General features: G+C 38.7%; 1 protein-coding gene across 1 annotated transcript in view; it reads right to left on the minus strand.

Annotated features, from left to right (window-relative positions):
• Positions 1–212: 212 nt before the first annotated feature.
• GDPD4 (glycerophosphodiester phosphodiesterase domain containing 4) overlaps positions 213–19,326 on the minus strand; it is a 38,292-nt gene continuing 19,178 nt past the window's right edge. The window contains exons 8-15 of the mRNA XM_012725217.1: positions 18,385–18,530; positions 17,916–17,998; positions 16,763–16,919; positions 10,240–10,455; positions 9,188–9,342; positions 4,673–4,820; positions 1,545–1,627; positions 213–330 (exon numbers count right to left, since the gene is read on the minus strand). Of these exons, the coding sequence (XP_012580671.1) occupies positions 213–330; positions 1,545–1,627; positions 4,673–4,820; positions 9,188–9,342; positions 10,240–10,455; positions 16,763–16,919; positions 17,916–17,998; positions 18,385–18,530 (1,106 nt within the window). The remainder of the gene's footprint in view (positions 331–1,544; positions 1,628–4,672; positions 4,821–9,187; positions 9,343–10,239; positions 10,456–16,762; positions 16,920–17,915; positions 17,999–18,384; positions 18,531–19,326) is intronic.

Raw genomic sequence — 19,326 nt, forward strand, 5'->3', positions numbered from 1 at the left:
ACCGAGAACCAGCCAATCACAAAGAGACTGAGGGGCCTTAGGACACTTAAGGCAAGAAGGTCTGTATTCCCTGAGGCTGACGCCTCTTGGCTCCCTCGCCCCTCCCTGGCCTGGTTTCACCTGACAGTCCCACTGGATTTGTTTCTTTTTTCCTTAATAAACTTTTTCTTTTTCTAAACAAATCTGCCTCTTTTCTCTCGCCTGTCTGAGCATCAGTGAAGCTCCTGCTGCAGCTTCATAAGACACAGACCCATGGTGGTCTCGTAGCCGGACTCAGCGCTGCCACTGCAGCCTGGGATTGGCTCCTGGCTGGGCACTGGGCCTGAAGACCTGACAACACACATCACCGACAACTGAATCCATGAAACACCTCCAGTCCTAATGAGCATGGAAGTTACTCTGACTGGACAAGTTGTGTGGACCAGTGGTGTCAACTCTTGTCTTTCTGGGCTATCCCTCCTCTCGTGGGGCACCATCCATAGATGACTAAGTTATTTTCAGAACCTCTCAGAGAGCCTGGCACAAAGATGGAACTCAATAACTGTATGATGAATGAACATATTAAAAAGAGGGAATAAATACATACTCATGTTCAAAATCTTTCAAGGGTTCTTACCGCCCCCTCGAGGATGGAGTCCAATGTAAATGCTCTCCAGAATCCATGTCTAGCCTACACTTCCCAATTTCAACTTGGTCCGTCCTTTCTAATCTCTCAGATAACCTTAGCTCTTGTCAGAGACATGAGAAGCAGATTATGGGTCTTGAAAGGAAGGGGAAAGGATAAAGATATAGCAGTGGCTTCAGCCTCTACTTTACCTGTGGTTGTGCTGGCACTTTTCTTAAAGAGTTCTTTTTTGCTGTTTTTCCACCTGGAAGGAAACAGACTGTAAGTCTTGAAGGCTCTTCCCAAAAGGGGAATAACCCAAAGCAGTGTCCAGAAAAGATATTCTCATTCACTAAATGAAAACTCACAAAGGAAGAAATTATGGGCACAGACAATCATGATTTCCTCTAGCTAAAACTTTTATACCAGATTGTACCCTATTCCACCTGAATCTTGCAATCCTGTAGCATTTTCCCTGCAAAGATTCTGAAAGTCAGATAAAAAGATTATGATCTGGAAAAGGGCAGTGATTTTCCCCAAGATTACTCAAACCATGTGCAAAGCCAAGGCTAAAACCCAGGTTTCCTACTTGTAAGCTTGCTCTTAGCACAGTACCCTGCTATGTCCAGTTTTGTGAAAGATGAAGGCATTTATTCTAGACAACCTTTAATCCCTGTGCTCTCCCAACTGATCTACACTGAATCTGATTAAGCTCTAGTGAGAGTCTTATTATTAGAATTAAAAACGGTCTTTTACGGGGCAGGTAAAAGAGGTATGAGGACCCATTCGCAGCATGAGAAGAGATTCAGATTATAAACTCTTCCTGAGAATTTGCCATGTGGGATTACAGAAATATGTAAGTTTTTTCTCAAAATTCTGTAAGAACCATTTATGCTTTGATTTTGGGAAGAGCCATTTAGAATTATAAATACATGCTTACCAATGATAATAAAATACGGCAATAACAAAAATTACAGAAATGCTATCCAGCAAAAGCCACCAGAATTTATAGTCACCTGGTGTCTGTAAAACATAAAACAAATAACAGTTAAAGCTTACACTTGGAAGGGATTTTACACCAGGCATGGTTCCTTCATCGGCTGCCAGGGTTGGAGTTGGTGAGGAGAAGGAATACCAGATGAAGGAACCTTTGTTGATGTGGTAGTCTCTGACACTGAAATACCACTGCGCTGCCAGTCACACCTCACATATAGGCAATGAAGTGCTTCAGATGCCTCACCACCCTTGACCTTCAAGGTAGTGGTCTGAGGAAGCTCTCCAGAGAAATCACACAGCAAGATTTTTGTGGACCCAGGACTGCAGGTCAGGTTTCATAACTCCCCATGCTCTGTTTTCATGGTAGGATTTCCTGGCTGACCAGCTAAATCTCCCTGGGTAGCTTTTAGTTATGTAGGTTCCTGGCTCTCACTGTAGACTTAAAAATCAGAAGTTCTGCGTTTTTTAACAAGCTCCCCAGGTGTCAGTTAAAGCAACTACTCTGTAAAACAATTTAGGAATCATTGTTCTAAATCATCATGCTTCAAATAAGTATGTTGAAATCATAATTCCTCCTTACCTAACATGCCTCCGTCTCTATACTCCCTACATGAGTCACCCATTCCCCAGATCTCCATCTCCTAGGTCCTCCCCTGTGAGTTTCATAATTCCCAGGTTTGGTCCGCCCTTTCCACTTCTGTTGTTCCCTCCAATTCTACTGTATGCCAGTGAGGCTGGCACTTTTTATTTTTTCTTAGGTCATTCTTCACCCTGTCCTGAGGTCTTGCCTTATACTGAATAATAATGTGAATAACATTAGTGATCATTAACAATGATAACAACTGATAATTAATGAGCATTTTGAGGAACTAGGGAAGTATTCTAAGCACTTTAAGGATATTTTCACAATCACAACAGCACTACAAGGGAGGTACAATAAAAGCTCTTAAGCAACGTCCACTAAACTAAAGCTCCTAACCCCCTCTATGAAATACACTGAGGCTTTGGCCTCAGTCAGATGACCCCCAGGTGATGCGTACATCCATCAAGAATAAGTTGTTCTTGCTTCTCAAATAGTTTAAAATAGTTGTACGTGTGATAACTGTGCAGCATAATTAAATGTTGCTTAAATCTGTACAAATATGTGGGGGGGAAGGGTCATTTTATGAAAATGAAGGCAATGCTTTCAAAAACTCAAGAAAGCCATTAAAAACTCTGCAATTGAAGTAAGTATAGACAAAACACTGTAAAAGATTGGAGTAAGAAGATTGTAAAAATCTGTTTAGATTCTGATTCTCTCTCCCAAAGACTTTGAAGTTCTTGTTCTGCTTTAAAGAACAAAACTTAGAAATTTGGATGTTTAAATAAGCAAAAGAATACAGAACTCAACCAGCTGAAGTATCCTTAAAGACCCTGATTTTTGTCAAATGGTAAATGAGTATTTTAGATTAAAACAAAGTGTGTGAGATTTGCTTATGCTCGATTATTAAAATGACTACAACATTTCTCTCAAAATGCAGGCCCACAGGCAATGTGACATTGCTATTTCTCCTGATCTAGAAGTGAAGTCTGTTTCTCCCCTAACCCACTTTGAGTGAACTTCGTCATATGCTTTTTCTTTGGTCAATGGCACATTAACAAACGTTCCATTGGGAGAACCTTGAGAAATGCTTGTGTGCTGTGGCCTGAGCTCTTCTGCTACCAGAAACACACTACCACCAGGTGAACAGGCTCAAGTTGGCCTCCTTAAGGATGAATGACTGCATGAAGGGAGACCCTCCCAGTGCACTGGGTCTTACTTCCCAAATTGCTCACACATGAATGAGGCCATTCTAACCACTCCTAGAACCACTCAGCTATCACACAGAATGTGAGAAATAAATGTTTGTTTTAAGCCACTACGTTTAGGTGTGTGTGTGTGTGTGTGTGTGTGTGTGTGTTTAAGTAATAAAAACCTAATAGAATGTATGTTTTTTTTATTCCCCTTTTAACTTGTCCAGTTAACAGGGAAATGATCAGGCTAGATTGTGTTGGATAAAAGTTCTTTTGCGGGGCCCTCTCTGGTGTAAGAAGCTAAAGCCACTTCTGCATGAGTTCACTCCCTGCCCAACCCGGAGGTGATCCACATGGTGCAGCTGAGCTCTCCTGACCTACCTGCTGCTCCCCTCAGCAGTGTACTTCCTTGATCTGCCTGTTCTGCTCCCCACTCTGTCTCTGGTGAAGCCTCTCACCGCCCCTGCACCTCTGGCCTGTACCCCAGTTCTGTATACACAAATTTTTTTTTAAAAAAAAAGTTCTTTTGTATTATTGTTATCCCCAATTTATAAATAAATAAACTGTTTCTCATTTTTAAGTTCCCACAGTAACTGGAAGAGCTAGGATTTGAATCTGCATATTCTAACTCCAGAGTATGGGGACTGGAGCCTCGCTGATGGCACAAGGGGTTAAAGCACAGCACTATGAAGCTGCCTGCAGCCACTGCAGCACAAGGTCCATCCCTGGCCAGGGAGCTGACACACATGGTGGGGCAGACTTCTCCTGTCTCACCTGCCGCTCCCCTCAGCAGTCTGTTTTCTGTTAATCCTCCTGTTCTGTTCCCCATTCTGTCTCTAGTGAATCCGACCATCCCCCGCACCTCTGGTCTGTACCCCAGTGGTTGTATGCATAAAAAAAAACTTAAAAAAAAAAGATAAAACAGAGTGTGGGCTGCTTGGAAAAAGCCTTGGGATTCTGGCCCCTGAACAAGTTGACCAATGGGGTGCTTTAAAACACCCATGCCACATGAATTTATTATCAGTTCAAGTACTGTTGATCCAAATATTAAATGCAGTAACATTTTATGTTGTGAAAATTCAGTAGACTGTAATTATTAAAACAATACTAATTTCTCCCTGAAAAGCATAAAAGGACCTCAGTAAGAGAAGGGAGAATACTACATTTCCAATATCACAGAAGTCTCTGCTTTTAAGTAGCTGCCCAGGAACTACATAGTGGGTTTTGTAGGAGACAGGGTGAGGCACAGAAACTCCCATTATACCAGCCACAGGAGAACAATCTGGACAATCAGCTTACCATGAAGAAGTAAGGGTGGCTTAAGTGTCTTAGATTCTGAATGTTATCTGTGGTCACCGAATGAATACTGTAGCACCAGGCCAGTGAGTAGAGCCAAGGCTCATTGATGATGTATAAGTTGATGGTAATGTTAGCTGCTTTATAATCTCTGAAACAAAGAGAACCCAAAAATGATTTAGACTTAATCTCATTTTCATCACTTAAAAGAGGAACAGCCAGCATGCTTGTGAAAGGCCATTGCCTCCATCACCACAAACAGCTGGGTCAACTTATGATGTGACATACAGAATGGTCTCGTTTGCAATTGATAATGGAATGGATTTAACAGCTCTGCTTTTAGTACCAACAATGGGATGTTAATAAATTGGGTGTCATAGGAGAAAAGAGAGAGGTAAAGAGAGGAAAAGAGGGAGAAGGAATGAGGTGAAAGGAAATAACAAGAAAAGAAAAGAGAAGAAAAAAAGAGAAGCCTAGTTGGGGGCATTTGTCAATGTCCACGGTGCATATACCTATACCCACAGCTAATTTCAGATTACCACTGGTAAATAGGTTTGCAAGATTTTTGAATATTTTAAATAATGGACTCTAACAAGCTGGTACAAGCTAGCTCCAGCATACTATCCTCTGGCAATTACACTTACTTCCATCAGGGCACCTCCAACCTCTACTCTCTCTGCTTTACTATCAATCTTCTGTAATTGACTTGACTGCAAGCCAATTAATAGTAAAGTCTATGTCTTATTCATTTCTAAAATGAATTTGATGAAAATGAATTTGATGAACATTAACTGTTCAAATATAAAGAATTTTTATAAGTATTGAGTAGAGGCCCTCATATTCAAATTGTTAAAAGAAATAAAAATTGTCAATCAAGGATCCTATATCCAGCAAAACTGTTCTACAAAAGTAAGGAGGAAATAAAGACATCCCCAGTTAAAGCTGAGGAAGTTCATGGCCAATCGGCCTACCCTACAAGAAAAGCTCACAGGAGCCCTGCAAAGTGAAACAAAAGAACACTAGGCATTAACTCAAAGCTGTATGGAGAAATAAATATCTCAATGAAAGTAAGTACATGAGCAATTGTAAAAGCTAGTATCATTGTAACAATGGTCTATAACTGTCCTTTGCTTTCTACTTAAAGAAACTGATAGAGTAGGATGTTAAACGTAACTCTCAAGGTAACCACAAAGACGACAGGTGTAGTGAATAGACATAAAAGAAAAAGAGATACGGACTTAAATTTTTCACTATAAAAAATTAAAGAAGCCCAAAAGAAAGTAATGCAGGAAATAGGGGACAAAAATAACTATAAAGCATACAGAAATAACAGAAAATAACAAAGGGCACAAACTACATCACAAATATTTAAAGAAATGACAGTAGTAATAAAATGGCAAAGCCCTTCCTTATTAGTAATTATTTTAAACGTAAAGAAAAGTAACCTTCAGATAGACATTATTACCAGAGACAACAGATATTTCATAGTGAAAATGGAAATTCACCAACAAGCCCTAACAATTCCAAAGGTATATGTACCTAATAAGAGTGTCAAAATGTGAAGGAAAAAAACACCAACAATAGAAACAGAGCTACAGAGAAATGCACAAATAAACAACCACTGCTGCAGACAGTGACACCTCCTTTGGGTAACTGCATAAGGAGCCATTCATTTCTCTGACTAAGGAAGAAGTTGCCCCCAAAAGAAAGAAGGCAGGTGACGTAGTCTAATGTTCTTGTCAGTATGATAATCTTTAGTAAATATATTTTTTTCTTGAAGAATGTTCCTGGTTAAGTACTTATTAAATATTTTGTAAATGATGAGGCATTATGTGGATTTATGATGCATGGGGCCCTGACGAAGGTCACATAAGATATTTTCTAGTAGTGAATTTAAAGTCAATTAACATTAAGGTAGCTGAAAATTTTTCAAATTTTTAATAAAAGTAACATGCTTCAAAATAGTGTGAGTCACATGGAAATTTAAAATATCTTAAATCAGAATGATAATGAAATCAATAAATCAAAAATATTGAGTGTGATTAGGGCAATGTTTACGGGAAAATTTATAGCACTGCATGTTTATAGAAAAGAAGCTCTAAAATAAAACCTAATGAAGCTACTAAAAGAGCTAATAAACCCTAAAGTTAAGTAGAAGGAAGAAAATAACAGAGAGCAGAAATCAATGAAATGGGAAAGTAAACATACAATAGAAAAAAAATTTACAAAGTCCAAATACAATCCATAAACCTCTAGCAAGACCATCTAAAAAAACACAAGGAAAATAAAATCAATAACTAAAACTAAAAAATAGCAAGTTTTCATTATCAGGAATAAGATAGAGGCCATCTCTATATTCCTGTAATTTTGATTAAAATAATAGCATTCTTAGTCAAAATGGTAAAGTCATAAAGCCTTGTGACAGTGGTCTGATGAATTAAGAAATGAGCACTGATCAAAGAGAATATACTGGAGATATGATCATAATAAAATATTTTAGTCATGGTGGCGCAGCGGGTTAAAGCTCTGCACTAAGAAGCTTAAGCCACTTCCGCATGAATTCGATCCCCGCCTGCCCTGGAGATGATCACATGGCGTGGCAGACCTCTCCTGGCCCGCCCGCTGCTCCCCTCAGCATTGTACTTTGTCCATCTGCCTGTTCTGCTCCCCACTCTGTCCCTGGTGAAGCCTCTCACCCTCCGCATCTCTGGCCTGTACCTCAGTTCTGTATGAATAAATAAATAAATCTTAAAAAAAAATTTTTTAGTCATAAACTTTACACAAATAACTTAAGCCACAGTTGCTTAACTTCTTTAAAATTTAGTGATCCTTGAAGGAAATGCTTTGGAACAATGCCTGGTGTATGAATTTATAATGATTAGCCATGTGAGAAAAACCCTTATTCTCCCTACTAGAATACAGGTTTCCTTAAAGAGAAGGGTAATGTATCTAACTGATATGGAATACTGTCCATGTATTACTCAGCAAATATTTGTTGAGTCTAGTTCAACTGTTAACTCAGGATATGACCCTTCTGAAATCTGATATCAGTTGAAACTATGCCCATGTAACTCTGGACAAGGAATAACTAAATTTAAAGACATGGTGATGGAAAATTTGTACTCTGAAATCCTATACTGTCAACACACTAGCAAGGATGTAAAACAGTCGTACTTCAACCAAAAGAGATAAAATAAGGCAAGCAAAAAGTGAAATTTAAATCTCAGTTTGGTCCCCTACTGACCAACTGTATTAACTTTGGTGAATTATTTCACTTTACTAAACATTTCCTGTTTTGAGACAAATTTCCTCATTTGCAAAATATGAGGAAATAATTATTATTTCCCAGACACAGCATGTTAAGTATGGTAAGGGTAAAAGCAGCAAATATTTTTGGCATTGTTATTTTGCCTAGTGTTTTTTGAAGGGCATAGTATGAATTATCACATTAAATGTTTAACCATTCCATCACTTTGTTGTTATCCTTATACAAATGATAAAACTGATTATCAGAAAGTAACCTAGGTGTAGGTAGGTAGCTAGACCGTGTTGAAACAACCTGTGCCTACCAAACACAAGCACCAATACATAATAAAGGCCCAATAAATGGAAGTTACTATATTTTTTCCCAACTACTAGGCTAATTATGAGTAAAAGAGAAAGAAGTCATGTTAGAGTCACTTTCTAATCAGAGACGTATACTCAAAATAAAGCAGCAACTATACAAAGAAATATTTAGACTGAAAAAGAGAGGTAAAATACATAATTTTTCAATCTGGAAAGAAAAAAGACATATGTTCAAAAACCCATGGCCAGACAAATAGGAAAAGCAGGATCAGGAACAGAGGTACATCCATCAGCCTAGTGCAAGGCCTGAGATGCAGAAAGGTTATAGAAGGGGACTTTCAAGGGGATTCTAGAGACATACAGAACTATAGATCGCATCTATATCTCCAAGGAAGAATTTGTCTCTGAAGCATTTAGAATTACTGGAAAATACTACTTTTATATCTAAGAGAAGAAAGGCTGGGTTACTTTAAACAGTGATCAATAATTGTCAAGTTTCAAAAATTTACCGCATTATTCCCAGCACTATGAAACCTGAAAATCTGTAACTAATTATACATTTATAAATATGGTGGGTAATAATTTTAGGTTCTTCTCATGCTTTGGTAATGACAGGAGGAAATAAACAACTGACTTCTTTATGACCATATTATATACAAATAAAGTACACTAAGGATAGGAAAACATGGGTGATAATGAGCGATTGGAGCATAAGTAGAAGTGAAGACTGTGTTCCAAATGAGTCTGCACTTGGTAAGAATTTGTTAGCAGAGGGAAAGTGCAAGAGAGAGAGGGAAGGGTAAGAAGAGGGGAAATAGACGACTCTTAAAAAAAAAAAAAGCCTCATTTAGAAATCCTACGATAAAAGGGGAAGCTGCATAGCTCAGCTAGAATGCAGATTTTGTGCAAGTCAAACAACACATGCCAACAGAGGTGTGGGCAAACACTTACCTCAAACCATTAGAGAACAATCTCTTATAGTCGACATTTATTATGCTTATATTTTCTTTTGCAAGGGCTTCCACTGGGATGAACCGGCCCACCTGCTGAAAACCCGGAGCTTTGTTCCTGACATATGTCCTATCCAAACCTGGTAACCAAAAAACCTGTAAGGAGAAACAAGAGGTCCTCCAATGGATAATCCAGTGGTCTGGGTGCCAACAGTCCTGTGTGCTATGGATAGAGCCCCAGTTCAGCACTGGTTACAGTCTACAGGTAGTAGAGAAAGATTCTTGCCTTTGGTGAAAACAAGTCAACCTGGTCTAATTTTGTGTAATTAACTCATAATGGAGCTTTCACAAGGTTGCTTCAGAGCAGAATTTTCTCAGTTAACATGGACCAAGGACCCATGGTATGCTGATAGCTTCATAGTCACCAAAGTAGGTAAGGAATTGATAGATGCGAGGTGGAAATTATAAACACCCCCTGGGTAGTGATCCTAAAAGTCACCTTTGAGAAGAGTCATTTTCTGCCAACAAATAATGCTATTATGACTCATCTATTGAAACAGCTCTATTTGCAAAAGGACACACAGCATTTGCTTTATTACTCATTCTGAACATTTGAATTTTGAAATGATTAACTGCCCCCAGAGCGGCTTCTAAAAAACATGATGAACAAAACTCTGCCCTGTCCTTTCTATACTATTAATTGAAGCAAAATCCTCTGAATCTTACAGTTACCTGGCCTTTTCTAATGTCTCTCTGTTGGTGATGAGGGAGGACACATCAAATAATCATTACACACGTTCTTTTTTTTTTTTTTTTAACAGACTGCTGATATTTAATTTGGTTTGAAAGAGCAAACAACCTCAATATTTTTCTGCACTGAAAGAAATTTAACTGGGTCATTGCCACCCATAACTACATAAGGAACATTTCTACAGGGAGCAAAATTACTTAAGCATCCCAGGGGAGACGTACCAGGTAGGGCAGACTGAACTACTGTGCTCCGGGACTGCTACCCACCTCCCAAACCTGCCATAAATATTGAGTTAGACGTACCATATGTTGCTCAATTTTAGAGTCAAGGATCACCTGTACTGTTTCACGGATATACATGCCTCTGAAAGGATGTTTTGCTGGAGGGGGATTAAGATCAAATATCACACATTTTTTTTCCTTTCGTGCAAGTTCCAAAAATTCAGACAGTTTTGGAATCATCTGATTTCCAGCTTTTTCCCTGTCAGCCTCTGATAAGGGTTCCATATTGTAAAATGGCTAAAAATAAATACATTAGAGAATACATTGGCTCCTAACAAAAGCATTTTCCAGTTCTCTTGTTACATTGCTCCATACCCAACCCTACTTCCATGTTACTCTATTAACATTCAAGCAACCGGTTTCTCTGAAATACTGGTCCTGGGATAAGAGATTCCAAGGAGAGAAATGAAACAGGTATGACTTCTTCTATATCACAGAAACTACAATATTTGTACTAAAAGTCCCTCATGTTCTTGTTGTGCATTTCTTTTTGAGCTTTTTTCTATATCTCAAAGTAACACAATCCCTTTTTAGCCATACTGGCTTCCCACATTTGCTCTTATTATCTAGTTTTGTATAATGCAAAGAAAATAGGCTCTCACTTCACAAAGAATTGGATTCAATCCTAGTTCTTATATTCATTTGCCCTCCCTGCCATAATCAACTGTTTAAAGTTTTCTCAACATGCAGGCTCAAATGCTACCACCTTCAGGAAATTGTCCTTAAATATTTCTGAGCTAAAGAAATTTCAGTAACATCAAACATCAGTGGTCCACTTCTTCAGTTAGTTTTGTACACCTTAGACCTGATTCAAATCCTGGCTGGCTTCACATTCGCTTTGCTGGCTAGCCTTGATAACAAACCATTTAAATTCTCAGTTTTCACTGCCCCGATCTTTAAAATGGAGAAGGGATTACTTAGAATATTAAATGATAAAATATCTATAAGCTCTAGGAGCATGCGTGTAGACAGTGTACACTGCACATGCATTCCTTCAGTCTTTACTGCTTCTATGGGGTGAGCGCCCTCCTGGCAGAAACTGGCGGTTCTTCTTCGCAGTACAAAGCATTTCACCTTACATCTCAGCACACACACACACACACACACACACACACACACGAACTTTTATCACTTGTCAACTTTCGATGATAGATGGATTGAAATCACTGACAAAAGGCTCTCTCTCTCAGGAGAAGCAGTAGCTTCTCACATTTTCGTAAGACTCAAGTAATATCGTTCTCTACACCTTATCTTCACTCATATTCATACCCTCTTTATTTTTCCTCCTAAATAAGTCACACTTCCTCGCCTTTTTCTTAGGAAAAAAAAAATCACATTGCATGATATTTCCAGGCTAGACAAAAAGGAGGATCACAAGAGTTGAATTAAACCACGGTATACATCTGAGTTGAAAACTCGAGTGTTTCCTTAATCCTTAGAACTTTGTTTCAGAATTCAAGATTTTGTTAGATATTATGGTACCTAACCCAAAGGATTTGCTTAATTTTTAGACCTTCATCTAGGGAAAACTGTTAAAAGAACATGATGAGAAAGACAGATAGGAACAAAATAGTAAAAACAGTAAATATTAGAGTGTAAGTTAAATAGAAAGCAAGTTTTAAACAGTAATGTGGGATAGAATTAACAGCTATTGTAAACTGAGCCTCTTTTTTATATGTAGAATATGGGACTTAAAATAATAAACTGGAGTGGGACAATGCGAGTTTAGACTATCTATAACATGTGGTTGAGTATTTTCAAAAAGCTCTAGGAAGTAACAAGTTAGAAATGAAAACAACTTCCCATTCTCTAGAATGAATACCTGGTTCTACAATAAAATACAATACTAAATTACAAGAAAGGATACCGGCAGACATGTACATCACATTGGTTAAGAAATAGGACAGTTATCCCAAATTTTCCTAGTGATGCCACTTAAAGAGAAAAATGATTTGACAGGTAATTCTGAAAACTATCTGAAAATGTAAATAATACTGTTTCTTGTTGACGGTACCACTACATCTACTATTAATACCATTACCCTATGAATGATGACTCAGAGTGCTAAAATCACTGAGGTGATGGGAATCTCTAACAATCCTAAATCCTTTCCCATCTCCCAACCTATAATTACTACTTGGAGACTGTCAGAAAATACCCCATTTTTCTTTATGGCACGTTGCTGAAAATTTTAATCATCAGCAATCTATGTGCAAAAACAACCCAGAAGAAACATACCACATACAAGTTGATTTTAGGGGTCTTAGAAAATTCTACTATGTGTTTATCAAATTATAGCTGTGGACATTAGTATATTGGTATATTAGTATTAGTATATTGGTTCCAAAAATTATGATGTATTTGCCTGAGTGGGAAAAAAATGCAGAATGAGAGTCTAAACAGTAAGAGTTGAGATTGACTCTGTTAATATTGTCTAAAATCTTAATGCTGAAGTTAAGGAAGATGTAAGCCAACTTTAACAAGCTCAATATAACAAGTGTTAATTATTTCTTGCAGTAGTCCAAGCAGCATGTCTGTTTCATCTATTTTTTAAAAAATACAAACTCAAAAACTGAGATGTCAGAGAATACGGATTTTCAGTATCTCTGAGGTAGCAATATACCTCATTTTCTAGTAATGCCTAACCCAAATGTATTCTCTGTGGTCCTGTCTTTACTTCCTTTGGCAATCTAGTTAATGAAGGTTGCCAGTATTCATTTCCTCCACCAAGGGCAAATCAACAACTTTTAAAGTTCTACTTCAGGCATTTGCTGAACACCCCATTCTACTTCTATAATTTTTAAAAAAGATTTATTGTTTTAATTTATGTATTTAAGAGCTGGGCACAGGCCAGAGGTTGGGGGCGGGGGCAAGAAGGGGCTGGTGAGAGGATTCACCAGAGACAGAGGGAGAACAACAGAACAGGCAGATCTACTGAAATACACTGCTGAGGGGAGCAGCGGGCAAGACAAGAGAGGTCTGTTGTGCCATGTGGGTCACCTCCCTGGCCGGGGATTGGACTCACGCTGCAGTGGCTGCAGATAGCTTCATAGCGCTGAAGCTTAACCCCTTGCATCACCAGGGAGAACCCTACTTCTATCATCTTAAACCAAATTCTTAAGGATATGCAATAACCCATCTTGAATTTTTAAGACTGATTCTATAACTCTATTCACAAAACTTCTAAGGAGAAACTTAATTTTACAAAATAACAACGGATGATACAGGATTCAGCAAACTTATTCTGTGAAGGACCAAGTATTAGATATTTTTTTACTTCGTGAGAACAGCTTATGTTGCAACTGTTCACCTCTGCCATTTTAGTGCAAAAAAGAGTCACAGACAATTCATAAATATGGCTGTGTTCCAATAAAACATTATTATGGACACTGAAGTTTGTTTTTAATGTAGTTTTTACATCATTAAATATTATTCATTTGACTGTTTTCACCCATTTACAAATATAAAGCTATTCACAGTTCTTAGGTTGTAAAAAAGAAAAACAACAAACAGTCAGTGGACTAGATTTGGAGAGTAAACTGAAGTTGCCAATCCCTCACCCAGATCATGATATATTAAAATCAGAATCTAGTAAAACGTTACCAACAATTGATCACAAACGTACAAAATTAGGTCGTTTTATAAAAACACGGCAACTTAAATAACAGGTATTTAGTCTCGCACAGTTCAGAATCAAGATGTTGATAGAGTTTGCACCCTGAAGAGTCTTTCAGCCCTCTGCTAGCTCTGGTAGCTGCTGGCATGCCTTGACATACCTTGGTTTGAAGCCTGATCACCCCTTTCTCCTCCTCTGTGGTCTCACCTATTTTCTTCTGTGTGTGGTTTCCTCTTTGTGAGTTAGCTATTCCCCTTTGCCTCTCTCCTACAGGGACATGCGTGATTGCCTTTAGGGCCCACCTAGGTAAGCCAGGATAAGCTTCTCCTCTCCAGATCTTTAACTCAGTCACATGTTTTGCCAAATATGGTAAACTTACAGGTTCTAGAGATTAGGATGGGCATAAACAGAGGTGGGTGTTGGTCTGGTATTAATTATACAGTTTTATAATTATTACCAAAATGAAGGAAAACATCTTTGAGCACGCAGAAAATAAAAATATTCTTGGGTTATAATAGTAAATGTTTACATTACAATTCTCAGAGGAAATGTACTTAAAACTTTACCAAACTTAATTGTATCTTTTGAATAACTCCTGTAAATCTTTTAATATGTGCAAAGAAAGTCTTTTGATGTTAACCTAGGGCAAGGTTAAATGTTCTGTGAAGCTGTTTACAGTCTCTCTAAACCCTCAGTAACCAATACCTGCTTATAAAGAATATAAAGTAACAAAAATATTTCCTAGAAAACAGCCTTCAGCAAGAACTGGAACAGTTGAGGTAATTTTCAAAATTTATCTTTCTTTTTGGCTGATGTAGTAAATAAGATAATACAAGTCTTAGGCTAGAAATTAATGGTTTTAATCTCTTAATTTGAGTAATTTTGCAAAATAGAAAAGTCTTGGATTTATTTTTGACCAACTAGTATAATGGCTAACACTTTGTGTAGTACTTGATCAAAGAAAAATTGTGACTCTATTAGGGAAGGGTTTATTAAGTGCAGGACAAAAACTTGCATTGAACTCATTTTTGTGGCAGTAAATGCTACCTGCAATATTATTTGAGGTGAATTAACTTACCAGTGCCATTCATTGTACATTTTCTAATTATATTGCAATTGATTTCAGAGTGTGGTTTGTACTGTGACTTTAATTCTAATGGAGTTAGGAAAAACTATGCATTTTTAATTTGTTTGGCTTTAACTTTGTTTTAAGGATGGGAGTAACAACTCGCAAGTTTATACACTGGAGCTGAAGCCAGAAATACTCTCCAGTTGGACTGAGAAACAGCCTTGCTGTGAGGATAAAGGCCCTTTGATCACAATATACTATAAATTTATATGATGCTGGATTCAAGTTGTTAATGTTTTGTTGAATATTTTTGCAATATTCATGAGGAATATTGTTCTTGAAATTTAAAAAACTTTATTGAATTAACATTGCAATATAACATTACGTAGGTTTCAGATGTGCATCAATATAAATCAACAGCTATATATATATATTACATTATATTCACCACTAAAAATTCAGTTACAGTCTTCACCATATAGTTCCACCCCTTTTACCTGATTTAACTACCTTCTTTTCTTCTGGTAGTCACTAATTTGGTATTATATTCTAAAATTTTAATTTTTGTTTTATTTAGTCATTCATTGTGTTTCTTCAGTACCACGTGAGTGAAATTATAGTGTGTTTGCCTAACTTATTTCAGTAAGTGTAACCTTTCTAGGTCCATCCATGTTTTTGCAAATGACAGGATTTCATCCTTAAAGTGTATAGATCATGAAGGGAAATCACCTACCAATGAGCATTAGGTAGTTTCCAACCCTTGACTACTGTAAATAAAGCTGTGATTAATATGGGGGTGGCATGGTTCTCTTCAAATTAATGTTTACGTATTCTAGGTTGCATGGAATTCCAATTTTAATTTTCTGAAGTATATCCATACTGCCTTCCATAATGGTAGAACCAATTGATATATTTTCTCAAGTAGATTCATTCTTGCCTCAAAATGACACCGAACACAGCACATGCTTTATGTAACAGTCCACTTTTACTAGTCTATACATCTCTTCTGGAATTACCCATCCTTATCCCTCAGATTGAGCTAGTAGCAGTTCTGGTGTGCTCTTGAACAACTGAAAAATCAACTCTAGCTTAGCACTTATCAAAATGTATTGTAATTGCTTGCCTATGAACTCCATATGGCTAGTGTATGTTCACTAGTATATTATCTGTGGCTAGTATCTAATAGGTATTCAATAAATATTTGTTGAATGGTATTAGGCAATGGTCAAGAATAAATACTTTTCCTAGTCTGTACTGTAACTATGAGTTACTCAAAATGTCCAGGGAAAATGCTAAACATGGTAGGTTATGCTGTAAAACTTCATGACCTGCTGGGATTAAGTGACAAGATTAAGTCTGTCTTCTAGTGAATGAAGAAAGCAACAATCACTGACTAAATTACTGAGAAAGAAACGAGCTCTCCTGCCAATGCAATCATTCTTCCTTCCTCAGCTAGGATGAAATTATGTGTATGCTTGCCTGTCTTCATCTAAAGCTCTAATCTGCAGGAGCAGCACATAACCGTGCTGATGAGGGATTCAATACAGCTTTATTTAGCTAAGAAATGTGTCTTGGCCCTCCCTGGTGGCACAACGGGCTAAAGCTCAGCACTGCAAGCCAGCTGCAGTGGCCTCAGTGTGAGTTAGATCCCCACCCCCAAGGTGATCCGCATGGTGCGGCAGACCTCTCCTCACCTGCCCGCTGCTCCCCTGGGCACTGTACTTCGTTGATCTGCCTGTTCTGCTCCCCACTCTGTCTCTGGTGAATTCTCTAGCCACCCATGCACCTCTGGCCTGTAGCCCAGTTCTGTATGCATAAATAAATAAATCTTAAGGAAAAAAGAAAGAAATGTGTCTTACCGGTGACTGCAAAAACCATTTGCCTGCATTCAAAGTTGACAGGAAATTCCAAGTGAAGTTGGAAGTAGATAGGAAGGCAGCATTTGGCAAGACCTCCCTGATATTGGTTGTTCTTCTCAAGTCATAGTCATGCATGAGGAAAGGCACCCCATCGTAACTATAGGCAAGGAAGGGATCAATAGTTTGAATTCAGCCACACTGGTACACAGGGTTCACAGAACACCCCCCAAAGCCACACATTTTCCTAAGGTTCCTTATCCCCTCCTAAATGTCACAAAATACTAAGCACCAGTCCTTTACACTTTGATTCAGTAGTCTTGTCCTAGAGATAAAGCCTTTGTGACATGAAATACTCATATTAATGATGCTGGTTAAGAGGAGCTTCTCTATTCAGGGCCTCTCTAATGCTCACAGTACCAAGTACGGTAATGACCTAAGCATGAGGTAAGAAGGGTGGAGATGAGGCAAGTCCTGAGGTCCTGAGAACCACACTGAGCAGGCATCCACACATTCTTCTCACAGTGCTTGACTCATTTTCCCTCGAGGCACCCACCCCTCAGTAATTATGATGCTAGGTCCTTCACAAATAGGACAAGTAGAGAAGTTTCTATTCTATTATCTGCTATTTGCTTTGAAGAATCTTGCTTTTATGAACATTTCTTCTTTTCTCATTGTAACACCTATGAAGAGAACTCTGTAATGGTCATGAGAAAGGCATGGAGGGGCGGGGGGGAGGCAATCTGCTGCCCAGAAACAGACAACTGAACAAAATAAGGCAAATAACATTTCCAGTCAACGGACGACAGAGAGTAAAATATTATAATCTCTAAGGAAAAACAAATAAATAAAATAAACACTACAATTACCCAGGCTTCCTGCTTATAGGTGAACAATGGTTTGTGGCATGGGAAGGGGAACCTAAAGGGGACTCAGCTCTACAGTGCTGAAGGAGAGTGTGTGTGTGTGTGTGTGTGTGTGGTGTGTGTGGTGGTACATATATGTATGTATGTATATATTTTGTGTGTGGGGGGGGGGAACCACATGACACATAAGAAACTCCTCAGGGTTTATGCTCTTTACAGCCTGGGCCAGACTGGCCACCTGCCATACCTCTGGCCTTATCTCCTCCCCACCCCAGCCTCTGCTTTCCTACCTGAAGTACACGTCAGTCTCCAATCCAAAGGCTCCTTGTTCGACAGCTTTCTCGAAAGACATCATGGTATTTTCAGGCCCCAACTGTGGAAGAGAAGGACATGAGGCTTTATGCCAAGTCCCTACGAACATCCCTTTTATAACAGGGATGAGGCTGAGTGATGAAAGGATTTAGGGAGCAAACTTTGGTTCCCTTGGCTCTTTTTACAACAACTTTGCCTATATTTTCCTCTATCCATCTGATTCTAGGACTCTATTTGAAACAATTATCACTGACCAGAGTACAGAGCAATGAACTGAAAGTTAGGTGGCCTGATTTTAAGTCCATTCTCACAATTAATTCCTCCTCCTCCATCTCAAGACAGCCCATTTTCCTCACAGGGGTTCCTGTGGTTCTGAGGCCCCCTCCTCCCTCATCACACACCGTGCATGCCTGTACTCAACCATGTCCATTATTACACTAGACATACCATGGGTGCACCTCTGTGGCCAAAGATGTCTGGCTTGGGTCCCAGTTTGTCTTTCTCCTGAATGCAGGGAGAATATTTTCCAAATGGTGTGATATACAAACACAAAAGAAGGGAAAAAAAGGGCAATCCAACAGCCACTTGTATAGCTGAAAAAGTTGAAAGGAGAGGGAAATAAGAAAAAAGAAAAAGAGCAACTATCACATAACAGCCATCAGGATTGTACAAATAGAAGCATTATTATAAGGCCACATTAACTGGAACTGCAAAATTTTAAGGGGATGGACTGTACATGAAGTGGAAAGAGAAGAAAGGATTGGGACTGTTAAGGAATACGCTGTTCGGAGGGAGAGTGTGGCTGGCTCTGAGAAGCCCAGACACTTGTAAAGATCAGTCTAAATGGTCCCTGTATTTGCAGCAGTGCGGAAAAGTGAAAGGGGACATTGGGTGTCACAAATCTGCATTCAAAGCTAGAATCAAGCTAGTTGCATACTAAGGACATGTTGCTTAATATCCTCTGGGTTTTTATTTTTTACATCATTCTTCATTCTGTGCATTTTTCCATCTCAGTTATAATCCCCATGGGCCTGCCATCACCAATTCACCCATGTGCCAGCGCCATAGTCCAGTGCACTCTTTCTACCTCTGAGTTTTTAATTTCTTTATTGTATAAAATGGATTACCGGGGGCTCTCCCTGGTGGCGCAATGGGTTAAAGCACCGCATTATGAAGCTCTACCAAACCACTGCAGCACGGTTTGATCCCCGGTCAGGAAGCTGACCCACATGGCATGGCAGTCCTCTCCTGACCCACCCACTGCTCCCCTCAGCAGTGTACTTTGTGAATCTGCCTGTTCTGTTCTCCACTCTCTCTGGTGAATCCTCTCACCCACTATACCTCTGGTCTGTAACCCAGTTCTGTAAGCATAAATAATTAAATCTTTTT

This window comes from Condylura cristata, unplaced genomic scaffold, assembly GCF_000260355.1.
Source record: "Condylura cristata isolate star-nosed mole 26May11 unplaced genomic scaffold, ConCri1.0 scaffold00015, whole genome shotgun sequence".
NCBI lineage: Eukaryota > Metazoa > Chordata > Mammalia > Eulipotyphla > Talpidae > Condylura > Condylura cristata.